The sequence below is a fragment of the Malassezia sympodialis genome, genomic scaffold, assembly GCF_000349305.1.
Source record: "Malassezia sympodialis ATCC 42132 genomic scaffold, msy_sf_11, whole genome shotgun sequence".
Classification (NCBI taxonomy): domain Eukaryota; kingdom Fungi; phylum Basidiomycota; class Malasseziomycetes; order Malasseziales; family Malasseziaceae; genus Malassezia; species Malassezia sympodialis.
Window position 1 is genome coordinate 454,214 of NW_017387809.1, and position 13,948 is coordinate 468,161.

The 13,948-nt window shown below is 62.8% G+C and overlaps 7 protein-coding genes across 7 annotated transcripts; 2 read left to right on the forward strand and 5 right to left on the reverse strand.

The window, feature by feature from the left end:
* Positions 1-1,539: 1,539 nt before the first annotated feature.
* On the reverse strand, positions 1,540-3,078 carry MSY001_2523 (uncharacterized protein; the record flags this gene model as incomplete). Its single annotated transcript, XM_018884383.1, has 5 exons — positions 1,540-1,611; positions 1,635-1,704; positions 1,734-2,949; positions 2,975-3,043; positions 3,069-3,078. The coding sequence occupies 5 exons, from the start codon at positions 3,076-3,078 to the stop codon at positions 1,540-1,542; spliced, it is 1,437 nt and encodes a 478-aa protein (XP_018741048.1).
* Positions 3,079-3,544: 466 nt separating this feature from the next.
* On the reverse strand, positions 3,545-5,165 carry MSY001_2524 (uncharacterized protein; the record flags this gene model as incomplete). Its single annotated transcript, XM_018884384.1, has 2 exons — positions 3,545-5,109; positions 5,135-5,165. 2 exons carry the CDS (start codon positions 5,163-5,165, stop codon positions 3,545-3,547), a joined length of 1,596 nt encoding a protein of 531 aa, XP_018741049.1.
* Positions 5,166-5,682: 517 nt separating this feature from the next.
* On the forward strand, positions 5,683-7,951 carry MSY001_2525 (uncharacterized protein; the record flags this gene model as incomplete). The annotated part of the gene is made up of 3 exons (XM_018884385.1): positions 5,683-5,796; positions 5,977-7,822; positions 7,944-7,951. 3 exons carry the CDS (start codon positions 5,683-5,685, stop codon positions 7,949-7,951), a joined length of 1,968 nt encoding a protein of 655 aa, XP_018741050.1.
* MSY001_2526 (uncharacterized protein) lies at positions 7,952-9,474 on the reverse strand (the record flags this gene model as incomplete). The annotated part of the gene is made up of 2 exons (XM_018884386.1): positions 7,952-9,430; positions 9,454-9,474. 2 exons carry the CDS (start codon positions 9,472-9,474, stop codon positions 7,952-7,954), a joined length of 1,500 nt encoding a protein of 499 aa, XP_018741051.1.
* Positions 9,475-9,731: 257 nt separating this feature from the next.
* Positions 9,732-10,397, reverse strand: MSY001_2527 (uncharacterized protein; the record flags this gene model as incomplete). Its single annotated transcript, XM_018884388.1, has 2 exons — positions 9,732-9,747; positions 9,772-10,397. 2 exons carry the CDS (start codon positions 10,395-10,397, stop codon positions 9,732-9,734), a joined length of 642 nt encoding a protein of 213 aa, XP_018741052.1.
* Positions 10,398-10,685: 288 nt separating this feature from the next.
* MSY001_2528 (uncharacterized protein) lies at positions 10,686-11,515 on the forward strand (the record flags this gene model as incomplete). Its single annotated transcript, XM_018884389.1, has 2 exons — positions 10,686-10,771; positions 10,843-11,515. The coding sequence occupies 2 exons, from the start codon at positions 10,686-10,688 to the stop codon at positions 11,513-11,515; spliced, it is 759 nt and encodes a 252-aa protein (XP_018741053.1).
* Positions 11,516-11,535: 20 nt separating this feature from the next.
* On the reverse strand, positions 11,536-13,938 carry MSY001_2529 (uncharacterized protein; the record flags this gene model as incomplete). The annotated part of the gene is made up of 2 exons (XM_018884390.1): positions 11,536-12,532; positions 12,593-13,938. The coding sequence occupies 2 exons, from the start codon at positions 13,936-13,938 to the stop codon at positions 11,536-11,538; spliced, it is 2,343 nt and encodes a 780-aa protein (XP_018741054.1).
* Positions 13,939-13,948: the final 10 nt, after the last annotated feature.

Below are 13,948 nucleotides of genomic sequence, written 5' to 3' on the forward strand. Positions count from 1 at the left end.
ATTGAATTTGGCTTTGTTGTTCCCTCTCAGCTTTCTCCATCTGCTTCACCCTACGGCTCTTACGCCGCGGCATAAACATATGAACCAGAGCCACCATCAACATGCACATGTACACCGTGCGAAGCACACGTTGGATGTCCTGATAATGGCGGCTGTAAAAACCTGCAGACTGAAGGAGACGTTGCAGTGCCGCCATCTTAGCAGGTTCAAGGATGGATCGCAGCCGCGACTGGACCACCATGCTGAATAGGTTGTTCCAAACCACCCAGTAAGGGGAGCGGTGGTGTAGTTAGGTGCCAGCCACGCGGCACCCCTTCAGCCGACAAGGACCGGCCACCCAACCGGAGAATAGATTACGTGATACAAATCGCTAGCTTACAAGGAAATCGAAACCAAGACGAGCGAGGTCGTGGGGGTAGCCAAGGACCATGCGTCCCTTTGGCCATTCATGGAACTAACCTCGCCACCGACATAGCAGAATCCGTGAATCAAGGAAGATAGATCTGGCAGGTCGCGTTCCAAGCAAACCACTACACGCGCGGCACAAGCGCTCTTGGACGCCATCTCCAAGATTCGAAGAATGTGATCGTGGAGTTGCGAACGATCACACGAACGTGGCATGAGAACATAGAGAGACCGGTCTTTGGCGCATCGCACGCCGGGAGGAGCCGTTGAGGCTCGATAGGAGAGATCACATTTTTGGACGACGGCACCTGTCCAACCACGACAGACGAGTTCTACGCCAGCGTCTTCTGCTTGTAGGAGAGCACCACTTGTGTGCCAGTCCACAAATATGCGGCGTAAGAATGCCTCTGCAGTAGCTTTGGGGTGGTGGTGTACATCATGTTGTGCAGGGCTAACTTCAGGCGTGCCAGGTACATCAAACCGCGCCGTGTGTTGAACAGCTGATCGAATGGACGTAGACGCGATCGGCGCAGAGCTAGATACCTGCGTCCATCGCTGCGATAGGGTATGTTCCGGTGTCCGACGGCGCCGGCCCGATAGGGTGGGAGAGGGTGGGGGCGATAAGGGGATTGCGTGAGATGTGGATTCTGATTCAGAGGAAGAAGCGGCCCAAGGGCCCACGGTGTGAACAGAGGTAATGGACGAGCTGGTGCTCGTGTGCGGCGCTGTCCCTCTCACAGACGCACGCCGACCTGACCCTGAGGGTTCAGGCATTTCTTCTGAAGTGACGTCTGGTATGTCAGGCGAACATATACACACCAGGTCCACCATTTTACCATGGAGTCCAGGAAAGCCGAACGTGCCGGCATGCTTGTGCCGGCACGTTCCGAGATCAAAGGTTCATTATTCTCCGATCTATGACTGAAAAGCATGAGTACACAAACCACGTACCTAGGGGAGAGATTCTCAGAATGACTCATGGCAGATTGTATATCTGAACAGCTACAAACGTCGGTGGCAAAGTCGAGGTGGATGAGCGATGGCGCCATCCTCGTGGTGATTACATAAGGGACTACGAAATGCCGTACAACCCCGAAACATCGCACCAACGAACCTGCACGTGTCTACAGGTGTCTAGCCGACCAGGTCGGCGAGAGGGCCAGCATCAATGCCCATCGACTCTTTCATACCCATCTCAAAGTAGGACTGAGTAAGTATCATAGACGTACGTAGATGATCGTCACGGCAAGAAGGATACCGGTTCCGGAGCCAAGGGCGCCTGAGAGGTCTGCCACCACGCTAAGGTTAGACATGTGCGTCATACGTACGAGAGCGCGCCAATCAGAGCACCACCAAACGCAGCAGCCGTAGGGATAATGCGCTTGAGCTCCTTGTACATGCTGGCATCGCGATGACCAACAATGACCATCTGGCTGTCCTTGAGCTGCTTGGCGACCTCACGCGGGCCACTACCCGAGACTTCAATCCAGATCTTGGAGAAGACTGCGCAGAAGGTGAGCGTGAAGGCGATGTAGATGAGTGCGTGCACAGGATCGCGGAACAAGGCACCCAGGCTCGTGGGCGGCGAGAGGTAGTAGGCAATACCACCCACGGCGTGGAGCTGGGGGCTGTCCTCCATCGGGTTCCAGGTGCCCAGCAGCTTGACCAGCAGGCTAGACGGGAAGCGTGTCGCCAGCATTTGGCTAATGATGAAAAAGTTCGACGTCAATGCACTGACCAGCATGATGGGCATGTTGCTCGTGTAGAACAACTTCACAGGGAAGGTACCTTGTTGGCCACGGAACTTGGTGGACTTAATTGGGATTTCAATGCGGAAGCCCTGCAGGTAAATGACGATCAGGAACACGACGAGTGTGGCCACCAGGTTCGACACGTTCGGCAGGCGCTCGCGGTAAAAGGCCTCCTTGAGTGCGCGCGACTTGTTGTTCCAGGTGAACAGGAGATGGAAAAGGGCCACAATCGCGCCCTCGAACTCGGGTCCACGGCCCGTGTTCACGGTCGTGGGCGAGAAGGCCTTCCAGATGATCGTCTCACAAATGTTCGTAGCGATGAACAACGAAATACCTGAACCTAGACCGTAGCCCTTTTGGAGAAGCTCGTCAAGCAAAATCACAATCAAACCAGCCACAACCAGTTGCAGGATGAGCAGCAAGCACACGCCCGCGCCCAGCTCGCTGGGCGGACCGTAGAGACCCGTGAGCACGTACACGGTGGCTTGACCAAGCGAGAGGATCAGGGCAAACAGCTTTTGGGCACCACCGTAAAGCGCGCGGTCCTCGCGCACGCTAAAGTCGACCTGGACGAGGTTGGCGCTGGCAAGCAGCTGGATGATCATGCCAGACGTGACAATAGGCGAAATACCGAGTTCCATCAGCGTACCACGGTTTGACGCGAGAATCACACGCATCCAGAACAGCGGATCCGAGCTATCGCTGGACATGATACCGTACAGGGGAATCTGCGAAGAAACGAGGTAAATGGCCAGCACAATTGCGGTCCACATGATGCGCTGCTGGAACGGCACTGCGGATGAGCGCACACAACGTACCCTTGCGCTCGGGTGCCGAAATTTCCGGCAACACCGACATGAAGGGTCGCACAAGCGACAACACACGGACTTCGGTCAGCGCTTAGGCACGTACATCCACTCATTGTCGTCGAGCCACGGTGGAGAGGAAGAGGCCGTCGCGGTGCCAGCAAATCGTGACGCCTGGGACCTATGCTGATTGCATACTTCCCCGTCTGAATTTTTTCGCGCCGCGGGTCGATCGACGGTCGTCACCGCGCCGCCCGTCCTTGCGATGGTGAGTGCACGCCACTGGACTAATGGCAGATCATTCCTGTTCGCTGCTTTAGCTGCGGCAAGGTTGTCGGTGACAAGTGGGACGCGTACCTTGCGTTGCTCATTGACGGCCGCACTGAAGGCGAGGCGCTCACGGAGCTCCAGCTGCATCGCTACTGCTGTCGCCGCATGGTGCTCACGCATGTTGACCTGATTGAGCGCTTGCTTCACTATAATAGTATGTGTTGTGATCTTACCCCAGTTCATGAGCGCAAGTCGAAACCGTTTGCATAGCGCCATGATAGACTGGGCGCTGGGCGCCACGATACGATCCCCCTACATGTGCGATGAATGCGTCTGCACGTCTCGGAGAGTCGCCTCGCGCATTTCATGAGTGACGCGGCGGTCCTCGACCTGCTCGCGCAGGGCCTGCGACACATGCAAAGGCGCGCCCATCACCATGGTGCGCAGGACCGTCTCGGCTGTCTGCTTCTGCTCGCGCTCGACCGCCTCGACCGTACGGTCCCAGTCGCGCCAGAATGCGCGCTTCGCACGCGCCCAGGTGCCCTGTAGAAACCATGCGCCCGCGGCTGTGGCCAAAAGCGCCAGACCGCCCGCGGTCGACGGGGCCATCTCGACGAGCGACGTCAGCGGCGGCAGCGTCGCGTCGGGCACCCACGACGACGCGGCCCATGCCTCGCCCAGCTTCGTGGTCGGCGCAAGCGCGGGATGCGGTACATGGTGTGCGAGCGCGCCGATCGCAGCAGCAGTGTACGCTGATCCGACACCCACGTAGGTCGTGGCCACCGCGCGCTGCGCCTTCACAACGAGGCGGTCCAACGGGCCGCCACGGGCGAGCAGCTGCTGGCGCCGGCGTACGAGTGGCTCTGAGAGACAGTGTGCATGCAGTAGAGGGCCCATCTGGCGGTCGTCGAACGAGGCGATGGCATTGCGCAGGACCGCCGAGTCCAGCGGCGGTGCATCGGCCAGCGCGCCGCGCTCCAACGACTCAGGTGGGCTGCGGCGTTGCACCTCATCAAGCGTGCGCACCGCCGCCTCGGACTGCGCGGCAGCCTCGGCTCGGAGTCGACCAGCCTCGTACGCCAATCGCGTCTCTTCCTGTACACCAAAACTGCGGCCGACCGCGTACGAGAGCGCAAGACGCAGTTCTTCAACGCGCCACGGCAGGCGCCACCACGCAAAGCTGCGTGCCAACGTTTGCTGCACCGTCTCGCGCGAGTCGGCAAGCATACTGCGGCGCCGAAAACTGCGGGATCCGCTGCGCTCCAGCACAGGCTGGTGTGACGGTAGGTCATTAGGTGGCGCGAGACGTAGCGTGTGCGTGTGAATGGCATGCTCCGTGCGCGCATGTAGTACTTCGGCCAGCGCGGCTCCTGCCTCGAGGCGGAGGGCCTCGTCGTTTTCCGCGCGCATAGCGGCATTGAAAGCAGTCTGTGCCACGTAGCGTATGCGCTGCATGTGCGCGACAGGCTGGGTCAGCGCATGGTGCAGCGCAGCGAAGCGCGACGCCTGAAAGTGGCGCGAAAACTCAGGGAAGCCCTCGTGCCCCAGCAGCGTACGCGCATGCAACGCCAGGTTCGACGAAACGAGCTGCACATGCGGAGCCGCATCCTGCGGCAAGGCCCTAAAATGGGTGCCAATGCGTTTCTGCGCCAGGTCTGCGATACGATCCCAGGCAGCGGCGGCTGGCTGTCCGTACGTCTGTGGGATGTACGCGTCGACTAGCACAGTCGTCCCCGGCTTGTCACCGAGAGCCTCGGCATACGCGAGGATGTTTTCTAGTGTGCCGTCGTGGCGTTCGAGCGTCTGTGCACCGATCACGACGCCAACCTTGTCGCAGCTCAATAGACGTGTCATGAGTGCATCCCGATCATCGAGGTCTGCCGGTTAGGCTGGATCACTTACCGACACACTCATGCAGCTCTATGCCCTGCATCCAAGCCAGGGGGAGCGCATATGTGGCCCCAGTCGCACTACCAGGCCCATAGTGATACACATGGTTGCCCGTGCGCTCGAGCGGGGGCATATGCGCCATGACCTGCGGATCAAGTGGCTCCATCAGCAGGGCATGCATCACAGCACGTGTAGGGTGAGCATCTCCGACCAGCGCAATGCGCTGCGGCCCATGGGTCGTGGCCGCCTGCGACGCCTCGGTGAGGCGCACCGTCCATGGCGAGGCAGGGCGGAACAACGTAGTCAGCTGGTCGAGCACACGCGCGGGGCCGGCTGCGACCGCTGAGGTGCGCGCATGCGATGCAGTATAGCGCACATGCACACACGTACTCGGCACCCAAGCACTCGAGAGACGCGAGGCGGCACGCAGGGAGCGAGCGCGCATCGCGATGCCAGACGCTCGTGGCCGTCCGACGTCGCGCCGGGCAGCGGGTGCTCTCTCTCTCACGTGATCAGAGACGCCGCGGTGGTCGCGGTTTTCGCTTGTCGCGTCTGCGAGCATGGAGCGCAAGCGGGAGCTCGTCGATGCGGGCGACGCAGCGACGAAGCGGGTGCACCTCGACGTGGACTTAGGCGAGGAGGATGATGCGAGTCCAGACTATCAGCGTCTCGAGGTATGTATGTTCCGCTGACCTCAGCGATTTCGCAAAGAAGCCATCTACCGTGGCTTGCGTGAGGCGAAGCGTGAGTCGGCACGCGCGCGCCAAGACCTCCAAGCACTCGAGAATCGTGTCCGTGATATGCAGGAAAGTATTCTCGCGGTCGGTCGGTTCTGGGACCGGATGACGTACCAGTGCAGCGTGCTGCCCGTCGACGAGCCGGCGCTGCAGGCGGAGCTAGAGGCTGCGCGCGCCCAGCCACTCACAATTGTGCCGGGCACTGCGTCGCCTGCACCTATGGACGTACTGTCGGCGCGTTCCGCGCTGCTGGAGCGCGTGCTGACGCACCTCGCGAAGCATTCGACGGCGGCGGTCGCGTCCGCGAACGACGCGACGCAGCTGCAGGAACGATGCGCGGGCCTCGCGGGCGAGGTCAGCTCGCTGCAGCACTCGCTGCAGCAGGCTCAGGTGCAGTGGCAGACTTCGCAAGAGCGCGTCGAGCGTCTGCAAGAGCTACTTCGCGCGGCGGAGCGGCGTGTGGACCGGCTTCAGAGCGACAGCGTGCGCGAGGTGGAAGACCCGCAGGGCGCGCACGCGGCGGCTTCCGCGAAAGAGCCGTCTGGACCGTCTGCTGCATCAGCAGGCACGGCACCGCCTGAGGCGGCGCACAAGGCCGAGTCGCCCGCGGCGGACGACAGCGCAGCTCGTGCCGACACAGCGGCGTCCGAGCTGGCCGCGGCGCGTGACGAGCTAACGACGCTGCGGGAGCTTGCGCACACACGCGAGCGGGCACTGACGGATGTGCGGCAGGAGCTGCTCGAGGCACGGCAAGGTGCGGCGGCGCTGCAGCAGCAGCTGCAGTCGCTACCGGCCGAGCGCGTGCAATCGCATCCTGCGTACCATGCGGTCCAAGCGGAGATGGTGTTTTTGCAGCAGGAGGCGGCGCGACTGCGTGAGGCAGCGGCGGCGTCCGAGCGTGAGAACGCTGAGATGCGCGAGTTCCGCATTGAGTTTCAGCACCAGACGACGACGCAGGCTAATACGCACAGTGACGAGTTGCAGAAGCAGATCCGGCTGCGCGACGCGGATGTTGTGCGCCTGCGGGGCCAGCGCGATGACCTGAATGCCGAGCTGCTTGAGCGGCGTGCGCGCGAGAATGTCAAGTTTACACAGGTTGACGAGGCCAAGGCGCTCATGGCGCGAAAAGAGGAGCAGGTGGCCGTGCTGCAGTCGCAGGCCACGAGACTCAAGACCGAGTTGGCCGCGCTGCGGGGCGATGCGGCGTCGGTGCAGGCGTCCGGCGCTGCGCCTGTCCCCCCCCAGGCCGATGCCGCGTCGCTGCGGCTGCAGCTGCAGGCGGCCAGCGCGTCGAGTGCGGCGCTGTGTGACGAGGTGGACCGGCTGAGCGCAGCGTACGAAGAGCTCGAGAAGCAGGCCGAGGTGCGCCTGGCGGGCCTTGCCAAACTGGAGGACAAGGTGCTGCGGCTTACGACGGAAAAGTCCAAGGCGGACAGCAAGTACTTTGCGGCGATGCGTGCCAAGGACGCGCTCGAGGCGGAGAAGCGTGCCCTTGCGCGGAGCGCGGAGCGCCAGACCAAGGTCATCGAGCGATACATGGACACAGAAAAGGGATTGCAGGCGCAGCTCGTGCAGGCGGAAAAGGAGGTTAGTGCATACCGGCGCAGTGTGCAGACACATGCGAGCAAGCTGGCCGAGGCGGACCGCGATGTGTCCGTGCTGCGGCGGCGGCTCTCCGAGGCGGAGCGTGCGCGAGCGGCGGCCGAGGGGAGCGTGGCGCAGCATCTCGCGACGGCGAACGACGAGGCCGCTGCGCGGCAGCGCGCCGAGGAGAAGATCTCGTCGCTCGATCGCGAAGTGGCAAAGCTCCGGCGGCGAGCGGCCGAGTCGGCGGCTGCTGGGCCGCGGCGCAAAGGCTCTGAGAGTGAGACGCACCTCGAGTACCTCAACACGCTTTTGCGGTGCTCGGCGTGCAAGGAGCGGTACCGCGACCGGATTATTACGCGGTGCCTGCACACGTTTTGTGAGACGTGTGTGAATGCGCGCATCCAGACGCGGCAGCGCAAGTGCCCCCACTGTGGCCTTGCATTTGCGACGAGCGATGTGCAAGTGCTCTACCGTACGTATCGGCTACTTACGTACAGTCCAGTAACTAGGGCGCGGGCACTTGGTACATGGTATCGATGTATCGTGCGGCCATTTCGTTCAGGAGAATAGGCGCCACGGACGTCGTCGAGTGCAGACCGTACACGGTCGCCATGGCGCCGGACTTGGTCGGGCGCGTGTGGGAGTGTGCGACGCTGTCCTTGAGGTCCTGCACAAACGCGTCGACGACCGGCACGGTGAGGCGCGTGCATGCAATGTGGAAGGCCGGCACGTCGCCGCCGATCGCATTGAGGTGCCAGCCGCGGCGGCTCATTTGGTCTCCGACATCGTAGATGTTCACAGAGCCGGCACTGGCGAATGCCACGACGCTGACGAGCGGCTTGCCGAGTACTTGGAGCTCGGGGATCTCCTCACGCACGTGGCGCTCGATGCTCTGGGCCGCGCCGACAATCTCGCGGCAGCTCTGCACGTAGCCGTCGTGGCCGATGCTCATCATGGCAGCCCATGCGCCGGCAATCAGTGCGCCAGGGCGCGAGCCCGCGAGTGTCGGCGAGGCGTACACGCCGCCGACCCAATCGCTCGACACAAAGTACTGGTAGCGGCGCAGCGACTCGTTGCGGTACATGACGATCGACGAGCCTTTGGGCGCAAAGCCGTACTTGTGCGTGTCGCACGAAATGGACGTGACGCCGTCGACGCGGAAATCGAACGGCTCCGAGACAAAGCCGGCCTCGGAGAGGAACGGCACGAGGAACGAGCCGAGGCAGCAGTCGACATGGCACCCGATCTGGTAGTGGCGCGCAAGCGCGCCAATCGACACGATATCGTCGATCATGCCGTCAGGAAAGTTGGGCGCACTGCCGACGAGCAGGACCGTATGGCGGTTGATGGCGCGGTGCATGAGGCCGATATTGACTTTGCGCGTGATGGGATCGACGGGGATTCGGCGCACGACCATGCCAAAGTAGTGACCGGCCTTGTCGAACGCAACATGCGCGCTCGCCGGCACGACGATCTCGGGGCGCGTGATCCCGCGCTCCGCACGCCCCCACTCGCGCATCGCCAGGCAGGCCATCATGATCGATTCCGTGCCGCCCGACGTCGTCGTACCAGCCGCATGCTCTGGCGCATGGTACATGCGCAGGACCATGGCGACGACCTCGGCCTCCATCTTCCGCAGGCCGGGGAACACTTCGGGGTGCAGGGGGTTCGTCAGCAGGAACCGCTCGAGCGTCTCGGCGAGCAGGCGGTTGAGCTGAGGGCCGCCGTGGTACACGGTGCCAGACACGCGCCCGTCCAGGTACACGTCGCGCCCGTCCACCTCGCCGTGGCCGCCGAGGCGCTGGAGCGCATCGACCTGGGCCATGACCCATACGTCGTCGCGTCCCTGCGCAGGCAGTTCACGCATGACAGGCACGGTGGTGCTTGGCATGAGCGACTTGGCGACATCGTCGACAGCCGAGGCCATCTCGCGCTCGACGCGGCGGCGGTGCGAGGGGATCAGCATCATCCATGCAAAGATGCGCTGTGTAAGTCGGTCGTACGTACGCGCAACAGGGCCAAGCGCATGCGGCGCAGCACGGGCGCCAGGCCTTCGGCACGCACCGGTCGAGTCCAGCGGCCCACGTAGTGGACGAACACGGCGAGAAGCACGAGGTTGCGCGCTATGTGAGTGGGATGTACGCACCAAGGTCCCACGACGCCAGGCGCCGCACGCTAGCAGAAACGCTCATGGCGGCGCTGCCAACCTCCATGGTACACGTTGGGGGGCTACGTACGGGGCCGCCACGTGATGTAAGACACGGGCTATCGCCGACCCTGCGGGGCTACCATTCGAATTCGCTGGTGTCAGATTGGGATACGTACCCATTGCACTTGGAGAAGAGATAGTCGCGGCCGCCAATCGAGGCGACGCCGTCACGTAGCACACACTTCCACTTGTTCTTTACACGCTGCACCTTGTCGTAGAGGCAGAGAATCATGTCCTCGGTGCCTTCTGCGTCGTCGTCGTCCGAGTCGTCGAGATCGCTGCCAATCTCGTCCTTGTCCTTCTCTGCGGCGTCAGGAGCCGTGTCATCCTTGCCGTCCGCCCGCTGGCCCTCGTCGTCGAGCTCGCGCTTGCGCTTGTGGGTAAGTGCCTCGTCGGGCTCGCTCTTGATGGGCGCATTGGGTGCGCTCCCACTCGTGCCGGCCTCAGCGGATGCACCGGGCACAGCGGCAGTCGGTAGGGCCGCCTCGACTTTGCCGTCGCGTGTCGCTGCGAGTGGCCGCAAGAGGGGTGCTGTGGGCGTCACGGTATACAGCTGGGACGCACGGCCCGCTGCGCCGTCAAACTCGGTGACCTGCGTAGCAACGAGCTTGGCCTCCCAGGAGCGCTGCAGCTCCTCGAGCACCTCCTTCTCGATGCCCATGTCCTCAAAGTCTTGGCGCACATTCGCAATCACATCGTCAATGATGTGGCGGAACGTGAGCGAGACCACGCGGTTGCTCATACTGCAGAACAGAATATTCCTTGTCTGTGGCAGAGGAGCGTCGCTGGTGCATCCAACACGGCCGTCCCAGTTCGCACCGTGGCTCAGCACAACCCCGGTCGTTCGGCGCGACGGACCGCCACCAGCGACGCGCCGCCGCCGCTCTATAGTCACGTGATTGTCCGTGTCGTCGCGCCGACGCACCGCACCCGCGACGGCACCATGGCGAATCGGGCATTGTAGGTGGCTCTACTAACGGAGCAGCAACGTCGGCGATGTCGTTCTAGCCAAGATGAAAGGGTATCCACCATGGCCGGGTATCGTACGCACGCTGCACTCACGCAGATCATCGACGATGAGCACGTCCCGCAGGCCGTGCGCAAGGAACGCCCAGTGTCAAAGCACGGGTGGTATACGATCCGCTTCATGCCGAAAGCGGACTAGTACGTTGTGTGTGCTGACGCAGTCATTGGTCGTCGCCGAAAGACTTGGTGCCGCTGAGTCGCGAGGACATTGATGCCTTCCTCGCGCGCCCGTCCAAAAGCCGTCGGGCCGACCTGGCCAAGGCATACGAGATCGCCAAGGACCCCGCCGCATGGAACGAGGAGCAGGACCGCATAGTCAAAGAGCACGAAGAGGATATCCAGGAGCACGGAGAGGAGCAGGAGAGCGATGTGGCGGCTGGCGAGGAAGAGGACGACGCCGACGAGCGCCCCGGCGCCGCGCGCAAGCGTTCGTCGCCTCAGGCGGCCCCGCCATCCAAGCGCACACGCAGCGAGCCTACCGAGACGCACACGGAGCTGCAGCCTGACAAGGAGCATGCCGAGGAGATCGACCCTGCGACGCGCAGGGTGCGAGAATGGCGGCACAGGTTACAGCGCGCCTTTTTGAGCAAGGAGGGCGTCATTTATGCAAGCGATATGGACGCGCAGGACGCGCTATTTAAGACCGTCGAGGCATGCGACGACATGACCGTGGACCAGCTGCGGTCGACCAAGATTGGCAAGGTTATGAAGCGGATTCACCTGTTGCCGGAGGTGCCCCGCGACGACGAGTTCCATTTCCGTGAGCGCGCCGGCGAGCTTATGAAGCGATGGAGCGTGTTGCTCGATCAGGCAGCAGAGGATACAGAGGCGTAGTGATAGTGATTTGGTCTGACTCAGCTCTCGAGCGAGAGTGGCGGCACTGCATCGTCGTCCCACGCAGGATCACGCGCGGCCAGCGTGTTCGGGGAAAAGAGCGCGACTTCATGGGGCGCCGGCACACCCCACTCGGTGCGGGGATCGTGCTGCATGCCATTCGCACGCTGAATGTCGAGCGTGGCGCGCAAATTGAGCATTTCCATCTCCAGCTGGGTATTCCGCGCGCGCAGCGCCTCGAACTCGGCGTGGTCGATGGGCGGCGGCGCGCGGGGCGCGGCAGGCTCGGCCTGTCCAACGCGCAGGCGCAGGCGCTCCGCCTGCGCGCGGACCGTGTCCAGCTCCGCCTGCAGACGTGCCATATCCTCGGTGCGCCGGTCCGCCTCGTCGCTGTGCTCGCGCGCGCTGCGCTCGCTATTCGTCACGGCAAGCTGCATATTCTCCCATTGCATAAGCAGCTTGTCCATCTCTTCGCGCTGCGCCTGCATCATAAGCATGCCATCCTCCCACTCGGTGAGGCGGCGGCCCAGATTGCGAACGGTGGCATCGTACTCGTGCAGGCGCTCGAGGCGCGGCGCCGCGAGCTGCAGCTCCGACTCGAGATTAAAGAGGCGCTCGCCCATCTGCGAGATGCGCTCCGCTTGCTGCGCCACGGTGCGCTGGCTCTGCTCGAGATCTCGTGTGAGCTGCTGCACCAGCAATGTGCGCTGTCGCCGCTCGTCGCGGTACATGCTGAGCTTGGCGTTCAGCTCGCGTTCCCACCGCACGTGCCGCCCGCTCGTGGCCTGCACCTCACTGCGCTGCCGCTCCAGGCGCGTCTGCAGCGTGGACAGCTGCGCCTGCAGCGCGCGACTCGTGTGCTGCAGATTCTGCTGCTCCGCCTCGTTGGCCGCATCGGTGATCCGGTCACGGTGCAGGCGCCCAATGTGGATCAGCAGCTGCTCCTTCAAGTACAGCTCAAAGCGCAGCTCATTGCGCAGCATCGTCACATTGCTCACTGACGTGTCGCCCGTAACGCTGGATGCCAACATCGGCGAGGGCGCATCGAGGCCGGGCCCATCAGGCTGCGGCACGTACAGACTCATGCACTGCGCAAGGCGGTCGGACGCCTCGGAGTTTTGCCACGTCTTGGGGTTCAGCTCTGCAGCGCGCTCGTGCGTCGCCAAGTTCGGATGCACGAGGTGGCAGCGGAACAGCGTCAGGCTGCGGCTCTGCACGGTGGGGTTCACGAGGTCGTCCCAAAGGCGCGTGTCGCCCAAGGCCTCCAGCGTCGCGGCCGGCGCGCGGATGAAGGCGAGGAAGTGCAGAGGAAAGAGGCCATATAGCAGCGTAAATAGCAGGTGGGCGCTCGGCACCGTGTGCGACTCGAGTTCCGTGACGGGCGTGTAGACGGCCCGCGCATACACACGGAACATGCTGGCCACGCCTGTGCCGCCATCGCGCACCAGGTACATGGGAATGTGCGGCACAATCATGAGCAGGCATGTCACACCCTGCGCAAGAATGCGTGTAGACTCGGTCATCTCGAGTGTCGATACCAGCTTGTCGAAGAGGCACGTCGACATGATCAGGTACGCATGCATCGAGTGGGCATGCAGGAACTGCATCAGTAGCGATAGAATGGTCGACTGCGCCGACAAATTGTCGAACGCCTCGTCCAAGTGATGCAGGAATGGCAGGGGACGGAGCGATCCAAACATAGACAGCGCAGCCGCCAGCGAGCGCGTGAGGCTGGGTTGTGCAAGAACCGCAGTGGTCTCGGGCACATCCGTGTTCTCGTCGTCGTCCTTCTCGCTGGCCATCTCGAGCAGATATACCGACTGTATGTACATGTCCAGCACGCTCTGGGTGAATTGCCACGCGGGCGACGGGACACGCACCGACTCGGTGCTCTCCTCGTCCATGGGAGGACTCGTATACTCGCTTGGTGCAACGTCCATCACCATATACACAGTCAGCCGTACAGCGCGCGCCACGTCGGCCTCGCCGAGGGCCGAGGACGCCAGTGACGGCACAATCAGCACGTCCCACCAGTCGCGAATCAGTCTCTGGGCACCAAGACACAGAGCCAGTGCCTCGAGGATGTGCAGTACGTTTGGTCGCAGCAGCTCAGGCGGAGATTTGGCCTGGTAGTACAGGTCGAGCAGATCCGAGCTCAGACGGTCGGCCACTGTGCGGCACACCGTGCTGCGCTCCACGTCCGCATCGACATGAAGCAGCCAGTTGTCTTCAGCGACCTCAACGCCGATCTGCGGGTCGGCCAGCAGGGCCTGGATCGCCACCTGACACGCCTCGAGCTGGCTCGGGCTGGATGCGCGCAAGAGCGCCTCGACCTGCTGCTTGACGTCCTTCAACAAGTTAAGGACGCCTCGCGGTACATTGAGCTGCGAGATGCTCTGCGTGGAAAACGACGGCGGCGGCATGGACCACGCT